A 27644-nucleotide genomic window follows, 5' to 3' on the forward strand; every position below is an offset into this window, starting at 1 on the left:
TTATCTTTGAAACTTTTACTCATGTTGAAAAGCCACTGTTACATTTTCGTGTCATCTGTCTCATTGACTTCTGACAAGACAAAGGTGGGGTTGTCATAGCCTCTCTTCATCTTGGCTCTAGCATCTCTCTCATTATAAAGGCACATGGCACAGTGAGGGGTATCCACTTCAACTGTCTTGCTAAAGTTATGGAAATCCACTCGGTATTTCCCTTCCTTGGTCTTGGATACTATGGGAGCAAAACGGTAGCCCCAAAGCACCTCTTCTGGGACATAGGATGTCCGAACTTGGCAGGTAGCACTGGTTGATTCTACTGTGCCATCTAAGAACACCACTAATTCAAAGTCCTGCTGGGAAAGGGTTTCTGCTGCCATGTGGAAGAAGGGGCTGTTGTGATCTATAACATGGTAAATTGTCAGTGGAGAGATGAAAAATAAATTTTCATTCCCAGCATCAACTACAAAGTTGATATTGATCTGGTCCAAAATAATGGTCTCTCCTTCAGGAGTGACGGTGGTCTTCAGAAGCTTGCCATAGATGTGACTGCCAATGAGGAGGCTCTTCCTAAGATTAGCCACTCGGATTAGGAGGCAAAGCTTCCCACCCCGCTTACTGATCACTGCATTCTTGCTGAATGTAATGGTCTTGGCTCGTTTTTTGGGTCTGGAGATCTTGGCTAAAATGGCACCACACATGAAAGAATTAATAATGACTCCAAGTATAGACTGGAAGATAAGCAGGAAAATGGCAGTGGCACATTGTTCTGTTACGCACCTGAATCCATATCCAATGGTCACTTGCGTTTCCAGAGAAAACAGAAAAGCTGAGGTCAGGCCATTGATGTTCTCCACACAAGGGGTGTGGTTGACAGAAGGATGGAACTCAGGGAGATCTTTGTGAATGTAGGCTACGGCGTACCACAGGAGACCGAAGAGGAACCAACTCCCCAAGAAGGTTGTGATGAAGATGGTCATCTTGTATCTCCATTTGAGGTCAAGCACGGTTGTCCAAATGTCCACAAAGAATATAAACCTCGACTGTGCCCCCACATTGCCAAATTCGATGTTGCACCTTCCATCTTTGGAAACCAGCCTTGCTCTTTGTCGAGAATGCCCAAAAAAGCGAGTGACGAACCATTTCCGAAGATGTTTGAACATTCTTTCTGTCACCACCTTTATCTGAAAACACATCAAAGAAAAACAAAACAAAACAAAAATTATGTTTATAGCAGCAGTGACTTAGGTGACTCACATAAAGAGCTAACTATGTACGAAAAGATCATTCCAAACAATCTGGGTTACTGATGATTTGGGCAAGCTGACAAGTTTATTCTGGATACCGCAATGCTATTTTCAATAGAAACTTTCCACTAGAAGATCGTATTGTTTAAATATAAAGAGGAAAAATAATTAATTACAAAGAGATAGAAATCTTAGGAACCTAAGACAGCATATATTCAAGTGTGTGCAACCTTAGTCAGTTGCACACAACCTTAAAAATGTTTGTAATAACCATTGTGATCTGTACTATGACTTATTTGAATCATTCTTTAAATGAACTCTCCTTTTTCTTTAATAAATTTAGCCTTATGTTAAGCAAAAATATCTGTGAAAGCAGAAGCTTGATGCACTATTTACATTTTTTTGTAATAGATGAAAATAAATAACTATGAAAAAACCCCAGCTCATCAATATACTACCTAAAGCATCTTGTGTACTGCTATTGGTACTCACAAATCAAGAGAAATCCTGATCCAATTCAATTCCCTCATTTATTAAATGAAGAAACTGAGAGTCGGAAAATTCTAACGACATATCCAAAGTCATGTACCTAACCAGGGGCAGGATGACAACTAGAGTGTAAGGTTCCCTGCTTTTAGTCAGAGGAACCCCTACCACATTGCAACTCAGTTATGAAATTTTGTGTTCTAACGTGAAATTTCCCTGAAACATTTTAAGAAATTATTAGTCAACTTCCTTTTCAACAGAGTTCTTCAATACTTTTGATCCAGTCCTACCATATGATCTCAGAAGTTTTCTCAGTGGACCTACAAGCCTGTTCTTACTCTTTCTCTCCATGGTATGCCAAGATCCTTCCCCATTCCCAATTTGTATGATGGTCACCATCAATATCTCACACTCCCTTCCCTGTCCCCAAGCTGAAGGACTGGGGAGTTCTGATTAAATAATACTCCATAGTGGTAGAACCATGTTTTATTGAATCCTCCATTCCAGCTGCTGGCACAGTCTATGGGCACTTAGTATTTATTCAAAAAACATAAATGGAATAATTCAGTGAATGAATTAAGCTCTTCAAACTACTATCTACCTAATTGTTTCTTACTAATGACATTATTTTGACTTCCATTTTACAGCAAAAAAAGCGAAGGTTTTTTTTCCCCCAAACAGCCAACAATGATGAAACCCAGGTGCGATAAACATGAGACTACCACCTCCCCTAGGTGTGTCCACCCCCACTCCAAGGTGTGCCCATCACAGTTAGCATGTCTTCGTGGTATTTTTAATTAAATGCAAATATGTTTCTAAAATAGATTTCAAAATCCCCCTTCAAAAATGTGTTTATTCATACAAACTAGGAAGCGAAACCAACTTAGTGAAAAATTTTAAACAAAACTGATATTCCACAGTGTCTTACTCATGGTTTTAAACCAGGTGAAGACACAAGATGCCAACACCAAGTAGAAGTGGTGAAGAGAAAACCACAGTTGTGGTGATTTGAAAATTTGAAGACAGGTTCTAGAGATATAAAAAAAAAAAAAAAGAAAATGCTACCAGGAGAACAAACAGCAGTGTACACATTCAGAGGTCCTGCCCTCATTCCACCCAACCCTCATTGACCTCAAGTCCCCAGAGAGTATTAGAGGATGGTCTTAAGTGAGGATAATGGAGGAAGAGTCTCCTCCTTGCCCAATATCTCCCCCTTTTCTCTGCACACACATCCTTTAACCTTGCTTACACTCACTGGGACTTGCTCCCCTTCCCAGGTTCATGGAAGCTCATACTGTTGAAAAAATTCTTCATAGAGTGGACTTCACCTAAAATAATAAATTCCAAAGCCAACACTTATCAATTGAATGTACATGCTCTTTGTCATACATTATAATTCCAGAGATAGCACCCAATAAATACACCAATTTCTGAGTTTTTCTTTCCCACTATTCTTCTTCTCCAGTCTCTCTTAAATTTATTTCACTTTTGAAGATAAAGAATATTTCTGTAGAGTGAATAAGTACCCCCTGACTTATCTCTGGGTAAGTTTGGGTTTTCATGCCTACATTACTATTAAAATGTTATCTGCTGGCCTTGTAAAGAGCTGAAGCAAAAGCAACCAGCTTATAATGCTTTCCCCAGATGGTCTGTACTTACCAACATCCTAAAAACATTCCGACTTGAAGCATCCATGTCTGGGAAAAGCAAGGAACTGTACGCGGGCTGATTTTAGACCCAGCTTAATATATTTTAGTCTTTGGTCAGTGGACTGATGCTAATTTTTATTAGCTTGAAAACACTTCATTGGGTAGTGGAGTTGTGTGGTTTAAACCAAAGCAATTGGTTGTTTTCAGACCAAGCCCCAACCTGGGTATGTATTTTATCTTTTCAAACTTCACGTGGCTTGAATACCGTCATGCTAAGACATGACACCACCAGCTGAGGTCCCTGGGCAGCAGGCACAGATTGTATTCCAGTATTTCTCTCCTCTCCTTGCCACGCTCTATGGCTCTCTTGCTGTTTCTCCTAGGTTGTGCCTAATAACTTTTCACCAGAAACAATTAGTTATCATCAATCTCCCAGCCTAGTTTCTGAAACACACTGAGATAGTGAGATTTCCAAGTGTTCACAAAGACACAGGGAAGTATATAGACATAGGTAAATACATATTTGTAGATGAAAATAAGATCACACCAGGAAGAAACAAGATACCTTGTTAATCTCTCTATATAACAGTCCCTGTTACATAAGAAACTGAGATGTAAAAGCAGCCTTTATTGTTGGATTTATTTTATAAAATCTGGCATTCACTGAAGGTACTTTTCACATGTACTGGATTAGCCAATCCTGCTGACTTATTTATTCAAAGAGTGAGAAGAATTACACCTAGAGAATGCAAGATTACAGGATAAATTCATCCTCTGACCAAACCCATTATTCACACAGCAGATCCATTATACACAGCAGATATCTTACTTTGCTTAGATAATGGCATTTACTCCAACCACAGACAGAGCCAATATATATTCTTCTGAACTACTGGGTGATTCGAGATTGGCCCTGGTGCCTGGGTTATGTAACATGCACAGTTTTTAGGTTGCTTCTTATTGAAATCAGTAAATCTTAATAGCAAGCAAAAGGCTGTATGTTAGCTAATATTTACCAAGGTTTTCTTAGTAGCCTGGCAAAGCATGTGAATTATTCAAGAATTCAACATTCTTGTTCTATAAACTTTTTGTTTCTTTCTCAGGAAATAAACTTTTTGTAAACTTTCCAAATATTGAATATATACTTATTGTGTAGGATTTCACAGATAAATAGAACTCTGTTCCTGTTCTCAACAAGCTCACAGTTGAATGAGGAAGTGAACTCAGTAAATCAACAATTACAATGTGGTGTGGTTGTATAATGCCCAAAGGCACATCTTCTACAAAAGACCCATTAGATGGGTACCTACCCTCAGCCAAAACACTGCATCTGACAGAAAACTCATTGTCTTTATGTGTACATTAATGTAGCTATCATTATTCAACGCTGATGTGTTGATGCTAGTATGTGTGCCAGGCACTGTGGGAGGCATCAGGGAAGCAGCTGTTCACCAAATGGACGCAGTCCTTGTCATAGTGAGGAAGCTTCCAATTGAGCATGGGGGTGGGAGATGCAAATGAGCTGAAAAATAATCAAATGCTGCATGATAGGGCCAGGATAGGAAACTGAGAGTGCTCCAAAGAGGACCTCATCTGAAGGCCAGAGAAGAACCCCTGAGGCCAAGGCGTAAACATGGCGTTAGAGTCACACCTAATAGGGCCTCTATAAATATTTGTTGACCGATGATAAATTAATCAATGTATGCATTAAATCAATGAGTTTGTTGTGATTTATATGGCTCTCCTTCTAATAGGGATATTTTAGAAAAGACATTCCTGTGCATGTAGTGCCAACCACACTGTACTACTATGTATGTGATGAAGGCAGGGGCAACAGAAGAAAGAGCATGAATGCGCTGAATGAAGTGCTGGGGAAATAGATAACAGAGTGCTGGGGCTTGGTGAGCTGAAAAGGTAAGCAAGGGCCATGGCCTTCAGGGCTAGGTGTGCCATGTGAGGTCATTTTGTTGTAGACCTAGAAGAGAGACTGGTAGAAAATACACTGGTCTAGTACTGCTTCAGGGACAACTCACTAAAATTCTAAATAAGTCTGAAGTCTCCTTCATTTAACAGCCTTTCAAATTCTTGAAAACAAATATACTTTCTTCCAGAATCTCCTTTGGCCATAAAAATGCATGCTTTATTTGCATGCAAAACCCATGTCCACCAAACCCTCTCCATTTTTAAGTGAGGTGTGTACAGTTTGTGCTTGTTGATGATATTTTAAAAAACAGTACAGAGGCTGTTCTTTTGCAGGCATCCATGCAAGAATACACCACTATGAATTTGGAGTTTCCTGTAATACCACACTGCTCCTTCTCACCCCAGCACCGTCAGCAGCCACTATATCAGAGAGAAGAGGGCAAAGAGACATTGCTTTTATTATCTCTTCTTTGGAATTATAAAGGCTATCATTTCTCCATATAGATAAAAATACATTTACTATCATCTGCCTTTTAGTCAAACCTCTCACAGCTCAGACACAGCCTTAGGTCCCTTCGTGATGTTTCTGAGAGTCAATATTCTATGTTAGAGGTAGAAAATATAAGTTACGGGGCCGGAGAGCAGAAGTCAAAATATTTTCTGTAGTACCTTTGCAATGGTGGTAGAGAAGAAATTCAAGTTTCCATGAACATATACTGCTTTGTTTCAGAACAATCAATCGAATCAACACACATTTCTTAGGGACTTACCATAGCGAGGCATGAAATGAGATTATGGGCCATGGTCTCTGCCTTCTTAACCAATATAATCAAGCACACACTCTATTTATTGACCATCTCCTATGTACTGAGTGCTAGGACAGGAAACCCAAAAGGTAACTGCCCCTGCTCTCAAGTTGCTCCCAGGTGAGTAATTCAACAATCACAATACAGCAGTTTTGCTGCCCTGAAAGGGTTGAGAACAGGATTTTAAAGCAGCCACCAAAGAGACCCAACAGGCTGGGTGTCAAGCTTATATTCTTCAATACACCTTTGCTAAGCGCCTAACTAGGAGGACTTCCTGTTTTCTATGAAAATGGTCTCAAGCTATTGGAGAATAGCCACCCAGCTGGATCTGCAAACACTCAGAGCCTGAGGAGCATCAAGTCATCTAGCTCCCTGGATCACCCCTTTCATGTCTGGAACCTATTGTAGACAGAAAGCATCATTTGTCATTTGTTCAGTAATTCTGAGAGAAGTTATTTCTGCTGTCTTCAGCACTATCAGGTAGCTCGCTTGGGGTCAGCATGGGTTCTTAAATAGAACTTGGCAAGGCTGGTGGAAACAATTTTTTCTGGCCTCATGAGCATGTAAAGGGGCATCTGAACCTCAGGACTCTTCCAGGCTAGATTGGGGAATGCACTTTAGGGCTATCCTACCTTTCCCTTGGGGTGAGTGCCCACAAAGGCCCTCTCTACTCTGAAGCCCCAAATCTGCTTGTATCCAGGGTGAGAATGCTGCACGAGCCTTCCTGGGTGCCTGGCTCCTTCCAGAGAAGAGAGTTTGGGAACAACAGCCAGGGAATCGCAAGGCCTGTGGGTCTTGGTGCTCTCATAATGCTCACCGTGTTCTGTAGGCATCTGTGGCCCAGTAGCATCATCTGAATAACTACAGAGGTGTGCCATGCAGGGGGACCAAGAGAGGATGGGCGTTCTGGTCCAAAATGTTCATGGCACAGGTCACAGCCAAAGGCAGCATGGCAGAGTGGAAGGAACTCCATCGTGCGTAAGCCCAGACATGGATCTGAACAACAACTGTGTCACTTAATGGCCAGGTGACCTGAACAAGCCACTTAGCCTTACCGAGCCTCAGTTTCCATACCTGTGAAATGGTTGTAATAATATATTTTCAAAGACTGTAGTTTAAAGTATGTTTTAAATGCAATAGCATATGTAAAGTTCTTAAAACACAGCACTCATGCAATAAATAGCAGCAACTGCAATTCATTCGCAAATTGAAACTTGGGCAGCAGTTTAACCAGGCATCGCTGACCCAGGCTATTTGGGGTCTCATATGTAGAGTCTAATGGGCTGTGTTGGAGATGATAGCCAAATGAAGAAAAAGGCTTCTAAGAGACATGGGCCACGGTTCTGAAATTCATCAACGTCTATGAACTGTACTGGCAGCAGAGACCATCCTCGCAATGTGGAATAGAAGACCTGGGAACGGCAAACGTGTTTTGTAAAGGATTTGTCTATAATCAGGGCAGAAGCCTTATCTTGAAAGGTGAGAAAGGGGAGAGAATTATCGCTGGCAAGGCTGAACAGAGGCACTGTACCCAGGGGCAATGGCTGTCCTTCTCTTACCATGCACATTAACTAGGATTTGATGGCATAACTGACAAAATACATATGCCCACTGAAAAGGAGAAAAGTGGCCTGACATCAGAGAGCTGGCCTGGCCCTAAGTCTTGGTGTTCTCCGGTCGAACACAATTTCACAGAACATCAATATCAGACAAGACCACTCCATAATCATGTCTGAACAGACAAATACATGAACATTCCAAACCACAAAAACAAGCAAATATCCACCTTCCCTGTCTGTGATGAATGACCACTGCCTCTTCACAAATAACAGCTATAGCCTCACACCAGGCTTCCCTGCTTCTAGATAAAATTTATTACCTACTTAATCATAGAATTTCCCCTACTTCCTGACATCGAACCCAGAGCAAAGTACTGTTTCCTTAAATATTCCCCAAATCACCTAAAACCAGTCCAAATCCTATGTAAGTGCTTTCTAACACTCTCCAGTGAGACTCCCCATGGTTCTTCATGGTGTGTGTTCTCACTAGCTACAAAAAGCCAACTTGTTCACCTACAGGAGCACTGCTGGTGCTCTTTGGCCGGAAGGCATTGACACCACAAAGGACATGAGGACACACAAAAGAAGAGGTGTAACTAAGTTCATAAAGCCATTATGTAAGCCAATTGGTGAGAACCAATTCAATTCCGTTGCTTCCAAAAGTCACACTAGCATGTGTACACTTTGTACATATGTTAGCTTTTGTATCAGGATGTGAAGAATCAAGGAAACAACCAGATTTAAATACAAAATGTCATTAAAATGAATTAAAAATGTCAAGTTCAGATCTTCAACTCTATCTAGCTAACCTATTTGCCAGGGCCATCAGTCATTCTGAGATCATTACACTCTCACCACCAAGACCTGCATCTCTTCATGTCACCTGGATTGGGTCCCGGTGGGAAGTCTCGGGAGGTGTGATGTTCCCACCATTCCAACAAGCCTGGGAGCTAGCGAAACTGGACCCAAACAAAGTGTCTGCAGAGTCTTACCAGCCTTTGATGGTGGCAGTCAGTTTTGTTGTGGCAGTACATTTGTTGTGGAGTCAGAAACCTAAGCTTTGGAAGCTGGCACTTATTCTGTGTTTATTTTCAATATTCTTTTCTTATTGTTCTTTAGAATTGTTTCTTAAAGTATTTTGGAAATGCTAGCGTGTCTGAGCTATGCAAATAAAGACCGAAAAGGGGTACTTCATTTCTGCCTGTCTCAGTGTTTCGAAGAGAGAACAACAAAAACATCCTTGGAGGCCATGAGGAGTGGTGACAGCAGAGGGGTAGAGCCCTAGAGGACAAGAGAAACTCGCAGACACAGAGTTGGATCTACATGACTTCTACTCCAGAGACTTTCTAAGAATTCTTCTCTTCTAAACTTCAGGAGTTCTACTCTTTTCTAAGGGAAGACATTGCTTTATTGGGTGTGAGTGGACTGAGCCAGATTTAACATGGTAAACGAAAGCAAAAGTGAAGACACATCGTTCAAAATGAATGAAGAGAAAGACCACGGCTGAGAAAAGCCTCTGGAGAGTGTGAACCGGCAAAGAAAACTGCCATGGAGAGTTTCAGTACCCTGCTCCCAGCTCCGGGAGACAGTTGCATTCTATGTGAACAGCGCCCCCTAGAGCACAGTGTAAATCATGTCCCCTGGAGCTGTAGAATTAATCCTGCTCCTGAAAGCTTACAGTGTGGCCAAGGCACAAGTGCAAAATCTCTTACATGCATTAACATATTTAATTCTCACCATAACCCTATGGGGAACTGAGATTCAGAGAAGTTAAGCAATTTGTCAAAGGTCACAAAGCAGAAAGCCAAACGAAAAAAATATCTAGAAGAATCTAGATCTGCCTGACTGAGAAGGCCTTGCTTTTAAGCCCTATGGCATACTCAAAACAGTTAATAAACAATGCAGAAGGAAGACAAACAATTATTCAGAACCTACTTACTGTGCACCAGGAATGGTGGCTTTCCATACATTTCCTTACTTAACATAGAGATCACATAAGAGGATAAGAGCTGGCAAGAAACCAGACCTCTTTTAGATACTGACCCCGAAAGGAGAGTGAGGGTCTAGATTAGTGGAGAGGGGTCAGGTTTCCAGGGACAAGAAAAAACATGAGCAAAAACACCGAAAAAAGAGAGAAGCCTGGTATATGAGAGGGCGGGTCTCCCTGGAGAAGGCACAGGATCTCCTGTTAGATCCGAGGGTACGTGTTGGAGGAGCAGGTCACAGGCCCTGATGTCATGAGAAGGGCCTCCTAATGCCACGCAGCCTTCAGAAATGGTCACGGTGCCAAAGTAATTCAGAAGCAACTGTGGAGGTAGCTGAAGATGTTGTTCTGTTGAGTACTATACTTACTTTGGAAGTTTCTAGAGATTGCCTTGGCTCGAGCTCCTTGTAGGCAATGGCCTGAAGTTATGGGAATTACGTCTCTCTTGTGGAGACATCTATAGACATCTATGGGTGCGGTTACTGCATCTTCTGCAGTCAGACGTTTGTTGTGATGATGATGGCTAGTGTGGGAGGATGGGGAGCTTCCCCCCAGTGGATGAGGAGCATCTGCCAGTGGTGAGGAGCTGAGCCCTGGGTACGCACTGCTCTAGCAGAAGGCAAAGCATCCTGGCCTGGCGTCCGTCAGCTCAGCAGTATTTATTGAGTGCCAAGGTCATGCCTAGGCAACAGACTGGGGCTACAGAGACAAGAAGACACACATTGGCCCAGCTCTGCCTCATACCAACGATAGAAACTTGAATGAGTGGCTCAGCATTTCTGAGCCTGCCTCACATGCTATTTCTCCTGCTGGGACCCCTGACCCTCTACTCTCCCATCCAGGCTGACTCCTTGATTTCAATTTAAATGTCATGTCTCAGAATGACAGAAGAAACTTAAACATCAGTTTCTCAAAGAGAGGGCAGTTACTGACCACTTCCCGCCCCCATTTAAGTCAAGATTCCCCTTCTACAACATTTTATTGTATTCTTTACATTTTATGTGTAGTATTTACAATGATTTTAACTTATAAACATACTTGTGTGCTAGTCTGGGGGCAGTGACCCCATCCATCTCCTCCAATGCTGTATCTCCAGTGCCCACTTAGCTCAGTGTCAAGCAAAGAGTAGATGTTTAATAGATAATTGTCAAAGAAATAAGTAAATACAGTAAGGTGTGAACGCTTCAGAGTGCTTCATTTTCAGAAGGGGCTGTGGAGAGGGGAATGGCGCATAACACCACTCCCCAATGGTGGGACTTGGTCTCCGAGCACTCGCATAGGGTGGATGATAGGATTACTGACGGACACTGGGCCCAAGTGGCCTTGTAGCCTTGGGCTCCTCATCGTCTAATCCTTACCCAGATTTCTTGTAGCTTGGGTCATCCATGACTCATTTACTGAGAAGGCAATGTGAACATCAAGCCATTTGCCTCTGAAGAAGTACAGGAGATGATTTTCCAAGCTTCATATATGAGGTCTGACAATTAAGTTCGTGAACTCATCCTAGAAAAAATGCTACATACCTCATTGCTAAATATCACTATGGTCACCTTTGAAGTACCCCCCTCGGGAAGCCATGCACCGACGCCAGCACCTAGTCCACCCTTCAAAGCAATTTTGGAACTTTTTTCTGAAATGACCATCAGAACTGTCATTGTATTACCCTTAATGTCCTGAATGTCATCAAGATGTCTTCCTTTCAATATTTCCTTTATCTTTGGGTAAAGAAAGAAGTCATTGGGGGCCAGATAAGGTGAGTAGGGAGGGTATTCCAATACATTTATTTGTTTCCTGGCCAAAAACTTCCTCACAAACAATACCATATGAGCTGGTGCATTGTTGTGATGCAAGAGCCATGAATTGTTGGCAAAATGATCAGGTCATCTAACTTTCTCAAGCAACCTTTTCAGCACTTCCAAATAGTGACCTTGGTTAACTGTCCAGTTGGTACAAATTCATAAGGAATAATCCCTCTGATATCAGAAAAGGTTAGCAACATGGTTGCTACAAGTTCGCAAACTTAATTGTCCGACCTCATATGAATGAAACTTGGAGTGGCCAACAGGAGCTGCTGGATTTGGAATTCCCCTTGTTGGGCTTGAAATTGCCAAAATGCCTTTGTTAGGACTCAGATTGGGGTGAAAGCATAGTTGGGAAAATACCTAGTGAAACACAACAAACGTAGCTGCTGTCTGGAAAGAGAGGACAGGTCCCTACAGAATTCTGTGTGATATTTCAGTCTGTCCCAGAACAGATGGGACCCTTCTATGCAGGAAAGCGTTCTTAGAAGGGTAAGTTCTGCCTCCAGTGGATTCTGACTCTAAGTCAAGTTTCCAGACCTCTATGTGCACTCAGGCCAGACCTCCTGAGGGTCATTCTCTTAGCTGGTGAATTCTAGTTTCTGATGAACTTAGAACTGCAAATCAAATTAACACAATGATCCAATGGCTTTTCTAGTCAGATGGCCTTTATTCTCATCCATATTTTAAAATAACTCCATTACATTGAAAATATCATTGTATATGTCTAGATATATAATCTTAGACTGGAAACAATATATAGTGTCCTCAAAAGATGATATGTGAACAGAAATGGCTTGCACACAGTAAGTCATATTACATTAAGATGTTAGATGTTTAAAGGAATCCTTTACTGAATTACTTTATAAAGTGAAGGATAGTGTTTGTAAATAAAATAATTATCCTCTCCCTTGCTTACCTTGTAAAAGTGTGTTGGGGGAAAGTTTGTTTTTCTGAAAACTAGATAGATACATCTGTCATGAAACGATTCTGAAATCTCATCTATTGAGCCATCCACCTCAAAAGGAACTGGAGTATAATAAAAAAAATTTAATGTTTACAGAAAGTTGTATTTATTATGTGTGCAGAGAGCCTGGTATTAGTCTGACCCTTCTAGCTCTCTGTGGCTTGGGTTATTATTACATCAACTCAGTCTTTCCAGCCTAGAAATGAATAAATTCCATGTGGACTGGAGGCCCTGAACATAGTTTTTCCTGTGTGTCTGCAACAAGTACACTTTGTTTTTAAGAACACATATAGAACTCCAAACTTTGGCAACTTATAAAATACGAGAATAATTCAGCTAATGCTTTGAATATAGGCATTAGGAAACTAGGATTCATGATGCTGTGTCCACAGCTAAAGAGATGAGTGTCTGTGTAGCCCTGCTCTGGTTGATGTGCAAAGCAGTAGGCACATACCATCGTGTTCTGGAGTTTGGAGGGGATTCTGGATGTGATGCCTTCTGGTCCCACATTCTAGCTTATGTTTGAAGTTTCCCTGTCACAGCCCCATCAAGTGGCCTACCAGGAAGGATTTAAGAAGTGGGTATGGTGGTTTGAATCTGGAGTCAGCCACTTGCTAGCTCTAACACTGAGTACTACATAACCTCTCAATGTGTCCACGTCCTTACCTGAAAAATGGGGACATTCATTTTTATCTTATAGATGGGTAGAAAGAGCTTAGACAACACTTAGTCATGGAAAATGATCACGTTATTAACACCTTCAGTAATACCACCTTCAGTTCTCATTTCTTCTTCAAGTTCCAGCCGGGCACTGATTGCAAGATGCAGTTGTACCATTACCTGTGATGCCTTTCATTCTGGGCTTCTCTGCACCTGTGTCCAGGCTGCAATAGTATCATGCTTCCCAGAAAGGTCCTGAGAAGGGCACGGTTTCAGGATAAACCACGGGGCAATGGATTAGTTCCTGTTGGTTCTATTGCTCTGCCCTGGGGAGCTTCTGAGGGTCAATGATTACCAGCTTTGGCTTGCATTCTGCCGAGCCATCACAGTTGCATTAATGGGGCGGCACGTCACCCACCCTCCCATGTCCAAGAGCTTTCTGGGAAAGCCCTGGAGGCAGAAGGAAGCAGAGCCAGCAGCCTCGGTCACCCTGTTGTCCCATGCCATAGAGTTGCTCTTGGGCCCAAGCTGGATTCTTCTCTCGGCTGGTGGGGACACTGCTTGACGCCGGGCAGAGCCCATGCTAGGGAGCCCTCTCAGAATGGGGACCCTGCTTCAGAGACTTCCCACCTGGCTCCTCACAAGGACGATGAGCTACTCCAGCAATTGTCGTGAGCTGCCCTTGACCAATTCTCGTGTCTGCCACTGAAACAAGGAGGGTGAGCTGGATAAAGGGGCAAGTCCCAGCCCTTGGAGCCACACACCAGAACAGAAAAGCACATGGAACCTCACTGAGACCCAGCTCCTGACAGAGGTCAGTGGAGCCTACAGCAGACCTGCTGACGCACTTTCTCTCATTCCTTTCGTTTCTTTTTACTCAGTGGTGTGTATAATGACCTGGAAAAGGTGAAGTTAAGTTCTACTTTATTTCCTCTTATTTGCCCTTCTATAATAATCAAATCAAAAGAAGCTTTTCCAATTCAAAAAGGTCACTTGGCCTCTCTGACCTGCAGTTTTTCATAATAAATTGGTGATGCTAATGTTTACTTGTTAGGAAGATTAAATGGAAAACATACACACAAAAATGTTCACACAAAAGCTTATACACAAATGTTTGTAGCAGCATTATCTACTCAGAAATAGCCAAAAAGTGGAAACTGCCCAAATGTCAACCAAAAAATAAAATATGGCATATACATACAGTGGGATATTATTTGGTCATAAAAAAGAATACTGATACATGCTCAATGTGCAAGAAACTTGAAAACGTGCTAAGTGAAAAAAAAGCAAGATATTGCGTTATTCCATTTATACAAATGTCTATAATAGGCAAATCTATAGAGAAAGAAAGTTAGATTGATAGTTGCCAGGATGTAGGAAATGGGAAATGACTGCTAATGGATGCGATGTTTCTTTTTGAGGTGATGAAAATATACTAATATTGATTGTAATGATGGTTGTTGTACAACTTTGTGAATATACTAAATAACCATTATTGTGCATTTAGATGGGTGGATTGTATGACATGGGAATCATAACTCCATAAAGCTGGTACAGAAAAAATACACATGTCAAGTGCCTGTTGCCTAGAAGGGACTCAGCAAACTCCCACTCCAGTCCTCACCCCCCTTCTTCATTTCTTAGTCCTCATTTCTTCCTCTTTTCTTTCTACTTCTTCCTCCAGCACCAGCCACAAGCACAGCTCTAGGTCCTGGTCGGGCCCTCAGCAGAACTTGTTACCTCCCTCTGTAGTAACTGGTCACTGTGATTCTGGAGGCAACACCATTAAAATTATTGTCATGGTCACAAATGCGTGGGGGTACAGGAGGCATTTTTCTGCATATCCTCACTCTTTAACAGAAAGTCAGCTAGCATATGGAGAAACATCTCTTCTCCTGGCATCTATGGGGTAGATTCTTCTTCCCCACCTGTCCAGGTGGAGCCGGTGAGCAGAGCATGGGAAGTTCCCACCCATCCACCCTCACCTGAGCGCCACAGGACTGAGAACAGTGCACAGCTGGCAGCACCAGAGTAAAGCACCATCTCAGCTCTGCCCCCTCGCCCCTCACACCTTCCAGGGCCGAAGGTTGGGCTAAAGTCATGTTCTTGGAAGCAAAGTCTACAGTTTCCCCAAGAATGGCAGGCCTACAGACTTGGACCATCTGACGGGATACCTCAGAGATGGGGGAGGGGGAATTCACGTGTCCTTGGCCCCACACTGCTGCACCACAGCCCCTGCCTCACTGCTCACTCTCTCTCATTCTCTCACTCACTCATTCTCTCTCATGCTCTCATGGGAGCTCAATTTCATTTTCTTCCTCTCTCCTTCTCTCAGTACATTTTTAAATTTTAATTTTTTTCATAGCATTTTGTTCCTTGTCCACAGCCCTTGTTCTCTTCCTGGAGTCAGTGGCGTTAATCATCCAATTCTTATTGAAACAGTCCTCTCTGGAGTCTCCTCACTACCTCACAGATAAGCCAAAATCCCACAGGACCATTCAAAGTCTTCTTTGTCCCACATCCCCCCATATCATTTCTTTCCTCTGCCCCATGCACAAAGGAGAGAGATGGGCACTCAAGCATGATTGGGATGGGTAGGCAGGTCTTCACTGCTTCCTTGAGTGACAGCTGGGCAGAATGTGGAGTCCATATTCACGGCCTCTTATGGGACGAAAGAAAACCACCCACTCTGTGTTCCCACAGGCTGGCCCCTTTCTCAAAGGCAGGGTTGGGTGTTCCTTGTGTGCTTCCTGAGCAAAGACTACTATCAAGAGCAAGAAAGAATGCACCAGGCCACCCCCTCTCTAATTTCAGTTGCCTACCTTAAAAAAAATACTCATCTGGATTAACATAAGTCAAAATGACTGTGTGACGACACACCATCAGGACTAGACCTGGATCTTACTGATTATCATAAATAGCTAATAGTTTGGGAGCAGAAACTAAAGTATAGTCCTGTCCTCTTCTGAACACTAATTCCTCTGAAAGGAAACGAGGAAGTCTACCTGGGGAATGCGTGCAGGCGCCCGGCTGTCTCTGGCCTTGAAACACGTGGTCCAGAGTCTGACTTGAATTCCAGCTCTGCTGCTGACTGGTGCGTGACTGAGCTGACCACCTGCGTTTCTACAGAGTTAATTTCCCAATGTAATCGATTAACCTGGAAAACAACAAGAAAGGAAAAGTCACTAAGAAAAGCTAATGAGCAATAAAGACCCTGGAGCTCATTGTGAGTTGTTTATGCTTGCTTGTGTGTGTGTGTGTGTGTGTGTGTGTGTGTGTGTGTGTGCGTGCGTCTATGTGTGTGTGCATGTGTGTGCGTGTGTGTGCGCATGTGTGTGTGTGTGTGTCTTGCTACTGCTCTGCCCAGACCTAAATTGTCACTTTTCTTGTCCTTCCACACTCCCAATAACTGTACCCATTTTCAGCGATGGGTTTTTCCCCCACAGCATTTTAGGTCTGGCATGGTCCATCTTGCTAAGGATCCCTGAGCAGCATTAAGTCATATGGGGATGAGAAGTTGGAAAGACCACCAGGAACTGCGAAGAGATGGACAACTGGCCTTAGCACTGACTGAAATGCTGGCTTCCTAGCACCTGGAGGGTGATGAGGTCTGTCCTCTAGGCAGCACAGGGGTTGGCAAAGCCAAGATGGGGTTTAACAGGTGTCCTGAAGGTAGAGAGGGATAGGCTGTAAAATGGTATACACCTGGCTTTAAACTCAACTCTTTCCACTTGTCAACAGAATAAATTGCTTTGCTTCTCTGAACCTGCGAGTTCTCCATCCAAATAGAGATAAGAATACTACCTGTTTCACAATGCTGAGACTGGATCCTGTGTCAGAACACCCAGCAGAGAGTCTAGCAGAGGGAAAACTCAACAATGTCAGCTTCCTTCCTTGCTTAGCTGGGCTGAGGAGCCCTGATGAAGAGACAGCCAAAGGCTGGGTTGACATTTGGGGAATAATTTTAACTCCCAGGTCTGGGTTTGAGCCGGCAGCTGGTTCTCCCTCCAGACCGGAGGACAACCTCGGAAGTACCTTCACGAGCTACAGAGGAAATGCAGGGAAGGATGTCTAGTCCTGCCTGGGAGATGCCAGGCCTTGGAAAGGATTCTCTGCAACCTTATACCTGTCCCCCTTGAGTCATCAAGAAGGTTTTCCCACCAGAACCTCTGGGAGAGGGAGGACAGCAGGCTCTGAGCTGTTTTAAAGCAGACCTTAAGGGGTATTTTTGCATACATGAAGCCCAGAGGGAGAAGTCTTTGTTGATCTGGCTGCCAGAGAAAAACAAACAAAGGGGACAAAAGGCTGAGGATCAGAAAGAAAAAGATTGCTCATAAAATTATAAGATTAGATTAGACCATGAAGATCCAATTGCAGCAACCCAATTGAATTTCCTCTGAGGTTAGCATGACCAGCCTTCCAGATCAAGAGGCAGCTGGAGCACAGGGCTTGGTGATGGACACCCAACCTGATCCTTTCTCTAAGAGCTGGTGGCAAGTGTTCAGGTCCCATGACCAGTGGGCGGATGTGAGAGGCACACCTCCCACCTCTGGGTGCAGTCATCTTGGAGTGAAATTCCTACTCTAAAAAATTTTTCCTAAGGCCCTCTATTTTTCCTTCTTAGCACTTAGTACAACTTATTTAATATTTCTTTTGTTTAATTCAGGCCAACCTTAGCTCTGTTAAGGGCCACAACCACCCACTACTTTAATTGAAACCTTGAGAAAGAGAGAAGTTGCAGTTGAACACATTTTTTACTTGTTCACCCAACTAACAACGAAATAAATGTCCGGTGATGGTGTGAAAACTAGATGTGGTGAGTTCATAAATGCAAACAACACTAATAGGTGACAGAGAGTGCAGCTGAATAAGTCAACTACACATCACCATATTTATTGACGATTAGCCATCAATACCATAGCATATGGCTAACACTGGTTACGGTTAGTGTTTACTGATTAGTGAATTGATGAATGAATGAAAAACGGGAAGTGGGTATATCTGTCAGTGTTATTTGAAGATGAAAGGAGGCAAGACATATAAAAACAACTGGCAATTAATGAATATTCCACAAAGTTTTCTTCAATCTGATTAATCTGAGGGTAGTTTTTAAGGATCAACTTTAACTAACATTTATGAATATTACTATGGTCCAGGCACTCTCCACGTGCAAACCCAAAGGTTATAACTACTGTCTGACAGAGACAACATCATAATTACTCCCATTGTGTAGAGGAGAAAACTAAAGATCAGTAAAGCCAAGTTATTGATCCGAGTTCACAGAGCTGGAATGTTAGAATGCAGCCGACTATAATTTCAACTGGTGTGAAATGTGTCCACCTTCAGTTTAATTATTGCAAGAAACTCATTAAAATGTATCCCTTTCAATGTGACTTTCTTTGGCACAGATGGAAGGCTGGTGGTGTATTTTCTGAAAGGCCCTCATGCCAGCCAAGTAGATCACCACTCATATATGGTTGGGGGCATATGGCGGGGTTTGATTTTACTTTACAGGATTGGGGCTAAAGGGTTGAAATTACTACAAAGGCAAAGGAAAAGACACTTATTGAATGTCTTCCATGTATCAGAAATAGGTAGGGGCTTTGCAGAAAGTATTTCATTTCATCCTCATGGTGACCCCGTGAAATAAGTGTAACAATCTCTGTTTTAAAAAGGATGGGGTCGGCCAAGTGGCTCAGTGGGTTAAGAGCTCGCTCAAGAGTTTGAGCTCTGAGCAACAGCAGTTTGAGTCCCGGCCCGAGCTGAGTTGCCACTGAGCTGCCAACAGGTAGCAGGATAGCTCAGCTAAAATAAATAAATAAATAAAAATAAATAAATAAATAAATAAAGGATGGTGCTGAGGCTTAGGTTAAATAAATAGCTAATTATGAAGCAGAGTTGGGATAGGAACCCAAGTCTCCTGGATCCTTCTAACACAAGGCCCATAGATGGGTAAATTCTGATCTAAGATAGGAGGGGAAAGGCAGGAGTCTAGGTAAAGTACAGCCCTCCCCCCCCCCCCCCGAATTCTGTTTCCTTCTTTCTTTCCTTCCTTTTTGTCCTGTCAATAACTAGTTATTGAGAGCCTGTCACATGCTGGGCTCTGTGCTAGGAGCTGGGGATATAGCATTAACAAGATTGATATTCAGGGAAGTGGAGAGAGCTAGACAGATAAGAAAAAAGAACCAAATAAACGCGGTAATTATAGATTGTGATAAGGGCTAAGAAAGCCACAGGAACTAGGGTGACCTTGAAAAGTATCAGTAAGTAGAAGGGCACTGGGTGCCAAAGGTGGTGGGGGCAGCAATGCCAAGATGAGAGAGAGAGGACAGGTACTCCAGCAGGCTGGGGGTCATGCTCAGACGCCGCCTCCTCACAAGCCTGCCAGGCTGCACAGCCCCCCTCCCTACCTGCAGCAGTACCTGCTGGCACCTGCTGAGGGCGCTGCTCAGAGTGGTAGGATTTCAGATAGACTTAGGAAACCTCAGGAAGGAGGCCTGCCTCTACCCCAAAATGGGCACAAATCAATCTGCAGCTTTCCCAGCTGTCAAATGAAAGTGCTAATATCCACCTCACAGGGCCATCATGCAGATCAAATGATGTAGTGCTTGGAAGAATTCAGATGGATGAGTGACAAACTACATAAAAGTGAGATGGAATTGGAATGGTAGCAAGAGGGAACAGTCAGAGATAAAGAACAACTTTTTGACTGAAGGGACAATATGATACTGAGGCGAGTTTCCAGTGGAGAATTTACCTATAATTGACAACTTAAAATAGAAGCAATATCTGTCTCAAATAAGTACCTGACACTTCACAGGCTTCATAGTGTGGAATGAATAAATGTAGAAACAAATGAATTTTTAAACATAGACATGACTTACAGCAGAGATGGCTTAAGAAACTTGGGAAGCCTCTTTGCTATTACTAGGTCAGGGATTCCAGAAGATTCTCTCTGAAGAAAAGTGAAGGTACTACTAATTGGAATATTGAAAATTAGCTCACTGCCCCTGCAAGGGTGGCCCACGTCAGCTTGACCAAGCAGGGGCCTGGAGATGCAGCAGCCTGGAGGTTCTCACTGCACAGGAGGAGATGGCAGGATGCAAGGACGGCAGAAAGAATAAAACTTTGTCTGGAGCTGCTCAGAATAGCAAGAGGGAGCGTGGCTCTGAAACCCAGGTGTGCTGTAGAGGAAAGAGCCATGGAGACCAGATGACCCAGCTCTCCACTGACCAGCTTGTGTGACTGGGTCCATCCACAGCCCCTCTCCTGGTGCAATTATTTCCCTTTCCGGGACGTGGAGGCCACGTTGCTGGAGCCTGCCTAGAGTAGTTCAAAAAGCAAAGATATGCTATGCACAGTGTCCACGATTACTTGTGTTAACTCTGGGGCAGGGAAAGTCAACCATGTGAGGCAAAACCAGCATCCTTCTGTTGGGCGTCCTGCCTTCTCTTCATGACCTGTCACAGACAGGGCCCAAAAATGGCTCAACATCTGGTCTCTAGTCACCAAATAAATATACATGGATGGCGTTTACTGTATCTGCATTTGGAAATTAGCTTGCCTGGGGTCTGGCTGTTAGGGTCCCTGGGGCTTCACCTCACCCACATGGCTAAGCAGGCAAAGACAGGAGCTACTGCACTGCCAGCTTCCAAGCACCAGCTGAGGGGATTAAAGAAGACTGCTTCCTGAAGCAGTGACTCCCTCAGCTCAGCTTGTGCCTGAGGATGGATGATCAGGGACCCAGCTAGGGGGTGGGGGTCAGTTGAGATGGTACCTCATAGAGAAGGGTGCTAGAAGGTTTAGAACAGAACAACAGACTTGCTGGAGTGAGGCGGCAAGAGCTTCGAGCAGCAGCTCGAAGGAGGCAGGTCATGGAAGAGGAGGAGGGAAAACGCCTTGACTATTGATTACCTGATGTTTATAGCAGCTCTGGGGTCTCTGGGGCCTCAGGCAGAAAGGAAACTGCAAGGCTCACTTATGAGGCAGATCCAGGCAACCTGAAGAAAAGCTTCACCCGGAGAGGTGGCCAGACATGGCTCTCCCTGGTCCAAGCTTAAACTGTGTGTCATTAGAAACATATTTCTCCTCCTTTGAGGCACTACAGAGAGTGGGATCACTGGGGACTCACCTCCATGGTGCAAGAACACCAGACCAAGAGTGAGGGGCTCATGATAAGCCCCTTCCAAGACCCTAAGATGGAAAAAGACTTCCAAGAGCACCAAGTCATGCCCTGCCTGTAGGCAAGTGGCCCTAAACCACCTTCCAGAGAGATGGACACAGATCCCATGTCTTTATAAGGAACGTGGGCAGCAGTTCATGTCCATTTCCCCTGAAATCTATCGGTGCCTCTCAATACCTGTACAGACCAAGCTTCTTCCTGACATTCAGCCCAAATCCTTAGGCTGAGATTTGATTCTAATTTCGTTCTGTCACCAGTAGGTATGAGAAAATCAGCCCCTTCATAGGCTAGCAATCTTGACCTACACCCCTCAGCCAACTTCTCAAATGACAACCTGTTTCCCAGCCTCACCTCACTGTCCCTGTAGTCAGACTGTGGGAAGGAACAAGCCCACTTCATGCCTTGGGCACCTATCTCCCCAGTCACGTTGCTCCAGGTGCCAGCCTGGACTGGGCCACTTCCCCTCCCTCTCCCGACCCCTTCCCTCACTGCCACAAGACACTTAATGAAGCATCTTTGTGGAAATCCAAATCTGCAAACAACACCATAGGCTGTAAAACACCCAGCCAAAGGAATGTAGTATTAATAAGAAGGGGAATAAAATCCAAATCCTGTACACATTTTTCTCCACTTCTCGACTACCCTCTTTCCCCAGAGGGCTTCATCCAGCTGTGCCTTAACAGTGGTGAGCATCTGCACTGGCTAAGGAAGAAAACTTTGAGTTCTCACACATAGTGGATTTGGACAAAGAGTTCTCAGACCTGGTCCAGGTAAGCATTGGGTTAGGATCTCTCAGAACTCCCCGTCTCTTCTCTATCTTAAGGGATGGGGTGTTGGGAGAAAAGATGAGCTTTCTCTTCTCAACCACTCCATTCCACTAGGGCTGCCCAAGAAACAGGCTGGGTCAGAGAGACACTTCAGGTAGAATGTGCCTGTCACTCATGCTTGCCCTCCCAGTGAGATGGAAACTTCTGCAGGGTAGGGACTGTGTCTTCACTCTTTAGCACAGTCTGGTCCTCCACAGAGGTTTTCTAAGTGACCCTCTAACTATTTTTGTGACTTATCTCTGAATCCAACTCAAGCCCTCCCTTGTCAATGCATAATTAGTCAGTGGTCCACCCCCTGGCAGCAACAGAATACACTGATCCCTGCAATGGTTGAACGCACCTTCCAATGCAAGACTGGGACTATGCTTATCTCTCCAGACATCTCATCACTGGACTTGGACTCCAAGGGGCCAAATTTCAGGGAGTCTTTTTCTATGAGAAGCTAACAACAGTTAGTCATAGTTTCCCAGTTCTGTTGAACTCTTCAAGGACAAATGGCAGATCTGGATAGAGCCAGAAAGTTCCCAAGAATTTAATCAAGGGCAGCGAAGCATGAGTCTTTCCCTAGGGGTAGTCACCTGAGAGAACTTTGGTTGTTCTAACTGCAAAGACAGTATTAACCTGTTGCTTTCAATTGGGTTGTGTTGCATATTTAAATCCGCCCTCTGGGGACATGGTGGCAAGCTGATATACCTTGGTAGACACGGTTCCTGAATCCAAGCCAAGAAACATTGGTGTTTGTGCAATTGGAAGAGAGGGAGGGCCAAGGACATTGGGAAATTCTAAAAGAATGGAAATTGTAAGCTTGTATTTCACAACTTATTCAAAAAAGAATCTTGTTTTAGAAGCATAGGTGGGTGACATGCATCTAATTAGAATGCAAAGTTTATAAGGCTTGATAGCTACAGGACATAGCATGGGGTAGATACATACGCCCTGATACAGACTATTGTCTGTCTACTGGGGAATGAATTTAAGAAAATAACAATCTTCTATGAGTGAGGAATTTATTGATCCAAAACAATGCTGGGTGACTTCAAGTTTATATTTTTCCTGGGACTTTGAGCAAGTCATGCCCTCCTCTAGGCCTCAGTTTCTCCATTTGTACAATGGATGAGCTGTACTTGATGAACCCTTAGAATGATTACTTAAAATTAGTTTCAGTGCTCTGTTTTTTTAATGTGAGGATATAAGGTTGAGTTTTATATTAGCAGCCAAAATCCTTAGTAAGAGTGTTCAAGAAGCAACTACTTGGGGTAGAGCATCTTTGGATTCCTAGTAGTCTTGAAGTTGTCCATTGTTTGCATTATTCTTGGTTTCTTTCTGCTATTCCTCAATCAGAACCAGGGAGTTCCATGGGTTTGGGCATCACTCCCTTTCTTTTCTCATGGATTCTGACAAGACAATGGCCAGGACAGCCTCATTCATTCTCTGAAAATCATTCATAACACACTCAGCAAGGATGGCTTAGGGGCCGAGAGCATACTCCAGTGAGCCCTTTGACCTTAAGGTTATTTTTTGTTTATGGTTGACTTTTCTAGGCATTTCCCTCCTCTATACCTCCATTCTAATTTTTCCTTCATCCTTTTTCTTTTTATGAAGATTTTTGTTTTTATTCTCTTTTGTTTTTCCAATTTCCACACACTCTCTGCTTGTTCAGGAAGATTTATGAACTACATGATCAAGCCAACCATTTTTTTGCTACCTAGAGCAGGGCTGATATTATTTATGAATCATATATATTCCAGGAGACAGAGCAGCCCGGGAAGGCCCAGGGCCTTGTCTCTTCACTTTTGGCTTTACGCCAAGTTATCACAGCTCTTTTCTTTTCTCAACCTGTCAAATCGGAATGATCTTAGTGACCCTGAGATGTATGTAGAAGGTAACTTTGGGCTTTCCCTCAACCCCCTTCTCAAGCTGACCATCACCTCCACTCTGAAAATGCCCTTCTGACGTGAGGGAAAGAGAAGGTGGTAAAAAGAAGTCTTTAAAACTAACTACTGTAGTCAACTATCCCCAATTAATTAATGGTCAAATTTTGCTTTCTGTGCCAATAAGTTCATGAGTAGTGACTTGAACTAGCATGAAAATGCATATTCTGGCATATTCTTCTTCTTGGACCTTAAAACAAGTAAGCTGGAATCACTCTGAGTCCCTGTCAGAACCCCAGGACTTACTTCAGCTCTAGGGAGAAAAGTCTTAGGATTGCCTTAAAGTGGTGAGCCTGAAGTAAGTAGGTCAGACATTAAACCCAAAAGTGCTGATTTTTCCACATATTCTGGACTGTGTGAGCTCACTTAATATTTTAAGGCCTCTTTTTTTCCACCTACCAAGTGGAAGGAGGAAGAATGTATGGAGGACACTGGAGTCAGACAGAGGCGGGTCTGAGTCCCAGCTTGCCACTTTCTGCCTGTGTGACTTGGCTCAGCGTCCGCAGCCCAGAGCTCCAGCAGTATGCCTCAGGGGTGTCATGTGTACCAAAACTATGGTGCCCTTGGCCTCATCTAAGGCCTAGGCACTCAGAGGTAAAAGAGAACGCCAGCTCACTCTACTAGAAATACTCTCCTCAGGTATGCATGCTTTTCAAAGGTGCAGAAAAGCATGCAGCCTATGGGGGCTTTGTTTCTGAGGAGAAAGCAGCTGAAAAACCCGTCCCCTGCCCCACACAGTCCCCGACTCCCCATAACGTCTGAGGGCCATTAACTCATCTCCTTATGGCCAAGAGGCCATGGTGGGTGTTGGGGGGTGGGGGAGGAAGGGTAAATGTAAAGAAAATGCTCTTCTCCATTCAAAGTTTATTCATCACTTGGACTTTGGAGAAGTCCCCTGAATGAGGTCAATCAACTTGCAGGTTCCTATTTCAAAGCCACACTTCATCCTAGCGGCCAGTCTGCCACTAGATCGTCTGTGTTCTACCTTTTAGCAATCTCCCGACTGGCTTCACCGGCAATGGTCTTACCCACCCTATTCCACCATCATACTTTGCAGACAGAGCAACCTTTTTAAAATGTAAATACGATCTTACATGGTTTCCCACCACCTTCAAGACACTGCTCAGGCTGCTTAGCATCACACACAAGGTCCTTGACCAGGTGGTCTCACTCCGTAGCTTCTCTTGTCTCATCTTTTCTCACCCCTCCCCATACCAGCCACCCCCAACCACACCAGCTCAGCATTCCCTGTATATGCCACTCTCCCTCATGTCTTTGTATTTTTGTAAATGCCATTTCCTTGTTTTGAAATGCCCTAACTCCTGCCCCCACCAAGCCCCATCCTGCCTACCCAGGGAGTTTAAGACCATGAGGTCTTCTGTAGGTAAAGTAGGATGTCCTTCCTGTGCATGCAGTGATTATATCATGGCTCCATTGCCATGTAACTGTTCCTATTCATCACGGTATTTATCCTGTTGGAGTGTCAGAGCCTGTTTGCATGTACATACCCCCCCCCAAACTGTAAGTGCCACGAGAACAGGGACTATTTTGTAATTGTTCAGGACCTAGCACAGTGCCCAAAACATAGCAGGTGCTCATATGAGCTTGTTGAAAGGCAAATGAGGAAAAAGCCGGTACACACACACACACACACACACACACACACGCGCGTGCGCGCGCGCGCTCGCCGAGGGTGCCAAAAAAAGTGTATACACATATTAAGAGACGTTATCTTAAAACATGTATACATTTTTTGGCAACCTCTGTGTGTGTATATATACACATAACATTAATGAGAAGGCAAATAATAAAGAGAAGAAAGACAACAGTCATCATTAACATCTTAAATGACAGAACCAGGAGGAGTAAGATTTGAGTCAAACTTGGGGATCAAACTGCTGAGACATATAAGCAATCCAGTGAGAACTCTGAGAAGGAGTTAGGAAGCCTTCAATCCACAGAGGCCGTGGACAGGAAAATAGGCAAAGCATGGGAGTCAAAGTGGAATCCTAGAGAAACCACTGGCCTGTGAAAAGGTCCAGGGTAGACTGATTTATAACCTAGCACAAAAAAATGAATTGCTGAGAAAAGGAAAGGGACACACATGAGAAATTCCAAGTCTCAGCTCTGCAGAGCAAAGCATACTTGGCAATTACAGCATATTACATATTTTTTAAAAAATCATAGAAAACCAAAAGCCACCACCAGCACCAAAGCTCCAAGAACCATTCACAAGTGATCCACACGGTGCTTCTTTGCAAGTTCAGCCCTGCACCAAAACTGACTTGCTATGTATCCTTACACAGAAGAAAATCCAACTTCACACCTTTAAATATTGAATTAGAAAAAGCTCTGCTGATGGCTCATACCTTCCCAGATCCCCCTACCCCCATCATTCTTGGGAAAACAGAGTTGACTTAATGAGGCCACATTTTCACAGAACAAGGTCGTGTAAGACAACCCAAGCCAGGCTCCTGACTAACGGGAAACTGCCGCTGGATTGGGTTAAGTCCTTGTCGACTATGGCCTCCTGACCACAGTCACTATGTTTTGCTCCATTTTATATGCCCCACTAAAGGAAAAATAAGCCCACACTTTCCCTTACGCTTGCCAATTGCAATAGACAAATTTCTTCTGAGTGACTACACAGACTCTACTAGACAGAGACGTTTGGAGAAGGGAGCTCAATAGCTGCTCATTCTTGTGCTCATACAAAGCAGAGCATAGAAGACGAGTGGCCTTCACTGCCACAGAGCACTGGTCACAGCAATATTTAGGGAGCTGAACAGATGTTGAGAAACCCAAACGCGGTCACTCAGAATCACTCAACATCTCAAAAAATGAAGAAAAGGCATTTTGATGAATGTAAATGAAATGTCTTACTAACACCTTTCACCCAGATCAGCCTTAAGCCTTTTGCAAACTAGCCCTCACTAGCACCTTTACCCTCTACCTTAATGATGGAAAAAGCCTAAGAGAGCTTCCACTATTATGCAAGATCTTGCAGCAACTGAAGATGCCCTCAGAGACCGAAGGTCTACCTACACACATGTCTACTACCAAGGAAAGAGCCATGGTAACCACAGGGTTTAAATGCCCTCCCGCTCAAGGCTGCAACATGGCCGAGAGAGGGCTAGATGAAGCTCACCTTGGGTAATCCACATGTGACCAGAAGATCAAGAGCATCAAGTGAGTGAGTGGTTTTAAACCACACTTTTATCCCCTAGGGAGTGAGTGATGGACGCTCTGTTTAGATTTGAGGTGGAGAAATGAGGGCTAAATTTCCACCAGAATTAACTCCTTTTTTTCGATCCACGGGGCAACGCGGCATTTCTCATCCTTACCTCATGGGTTGCCAGAGTGAATCTCGAGACAAAAACTCGATTTTGTAGTCTTCTCAAAAGCAGCAGGATCCTTGATGTGAGCGAGTCCTTGCACCTTTGCTCCAAGAGATTGGGTGTCCCCAGAGGGTGCCTGAGGTCCTGTTGGTTTTTATGAGTCTGTGGGTCAGCTCAGACTGGCTGCCCCCTCATCTGTATGCAACAGCTCTCAAAGAACACAGTTTACTTTAGAACCGGATCCAACAAGAGTAGGCGTGGTAGTAAAATGGGCTAGATACACCAGAGGTGT

At 43.7% G+C, this 27644-nt stretch overlaps 1 protein-coding gene across 9 annotated transcripts; it reads right to left on the minus strand.

Annotated features, from left to right (window-relative positions):
- Window positions 1-27644, minus strand: KCNJ1 (potassium inwardly rectifying channel subfamily J member 1). Of its 9 annotated transcripts, none has more exons than XM_019660170.1 (4): window positions 27359-27446; window positions 16080-16231; window positions 2983-3055; window positions 1-1178 (listed from the first exon to the last, which is right to left on the minus strand). In XM_019660170.1, the coding sequence occupies exon 4, from the start codon at window positions 1155-1157 to the stop codon at window positions 39-41; it is 1119 nt and encodes a 372-aa protein (XP_019515715.1). In that variant the 5' UTR covers window positions 1158-1178; window positions 2983-3055; window positions 16080-16231; window positions 27359-27446; the 3' UTR covers window positions 1-38. The 9 variants fall into 9 exon arrangements, with proteins under 9 accessions (XP_019515715.1, XP_019515714.1, XP_019515713.1 ...); XM_019660169.1 differs by having other exon boundaries at window positions 2977-3055; XM_019660168.1 differs by lacking the exon at window positions 2983-3055.

The sequence above is a fragment of the Hipposideros armiger genome, unplaced genomic scaffold (genome assembly GCF_001890085.2).
Source record: "Hipposideros armiger isolate ML-2016 unplaced genomic scaffold, ASM189008v1 scaffold_313, whole genome shotgun sequence".
Classification (NCBI taxonomy): domain Eukaryota; kingdom Metazoa; phylum Chordata; class Mammalia; order Chiroptera; family Hipposideridae; genus Hipposideros; species Hipposideros armiger.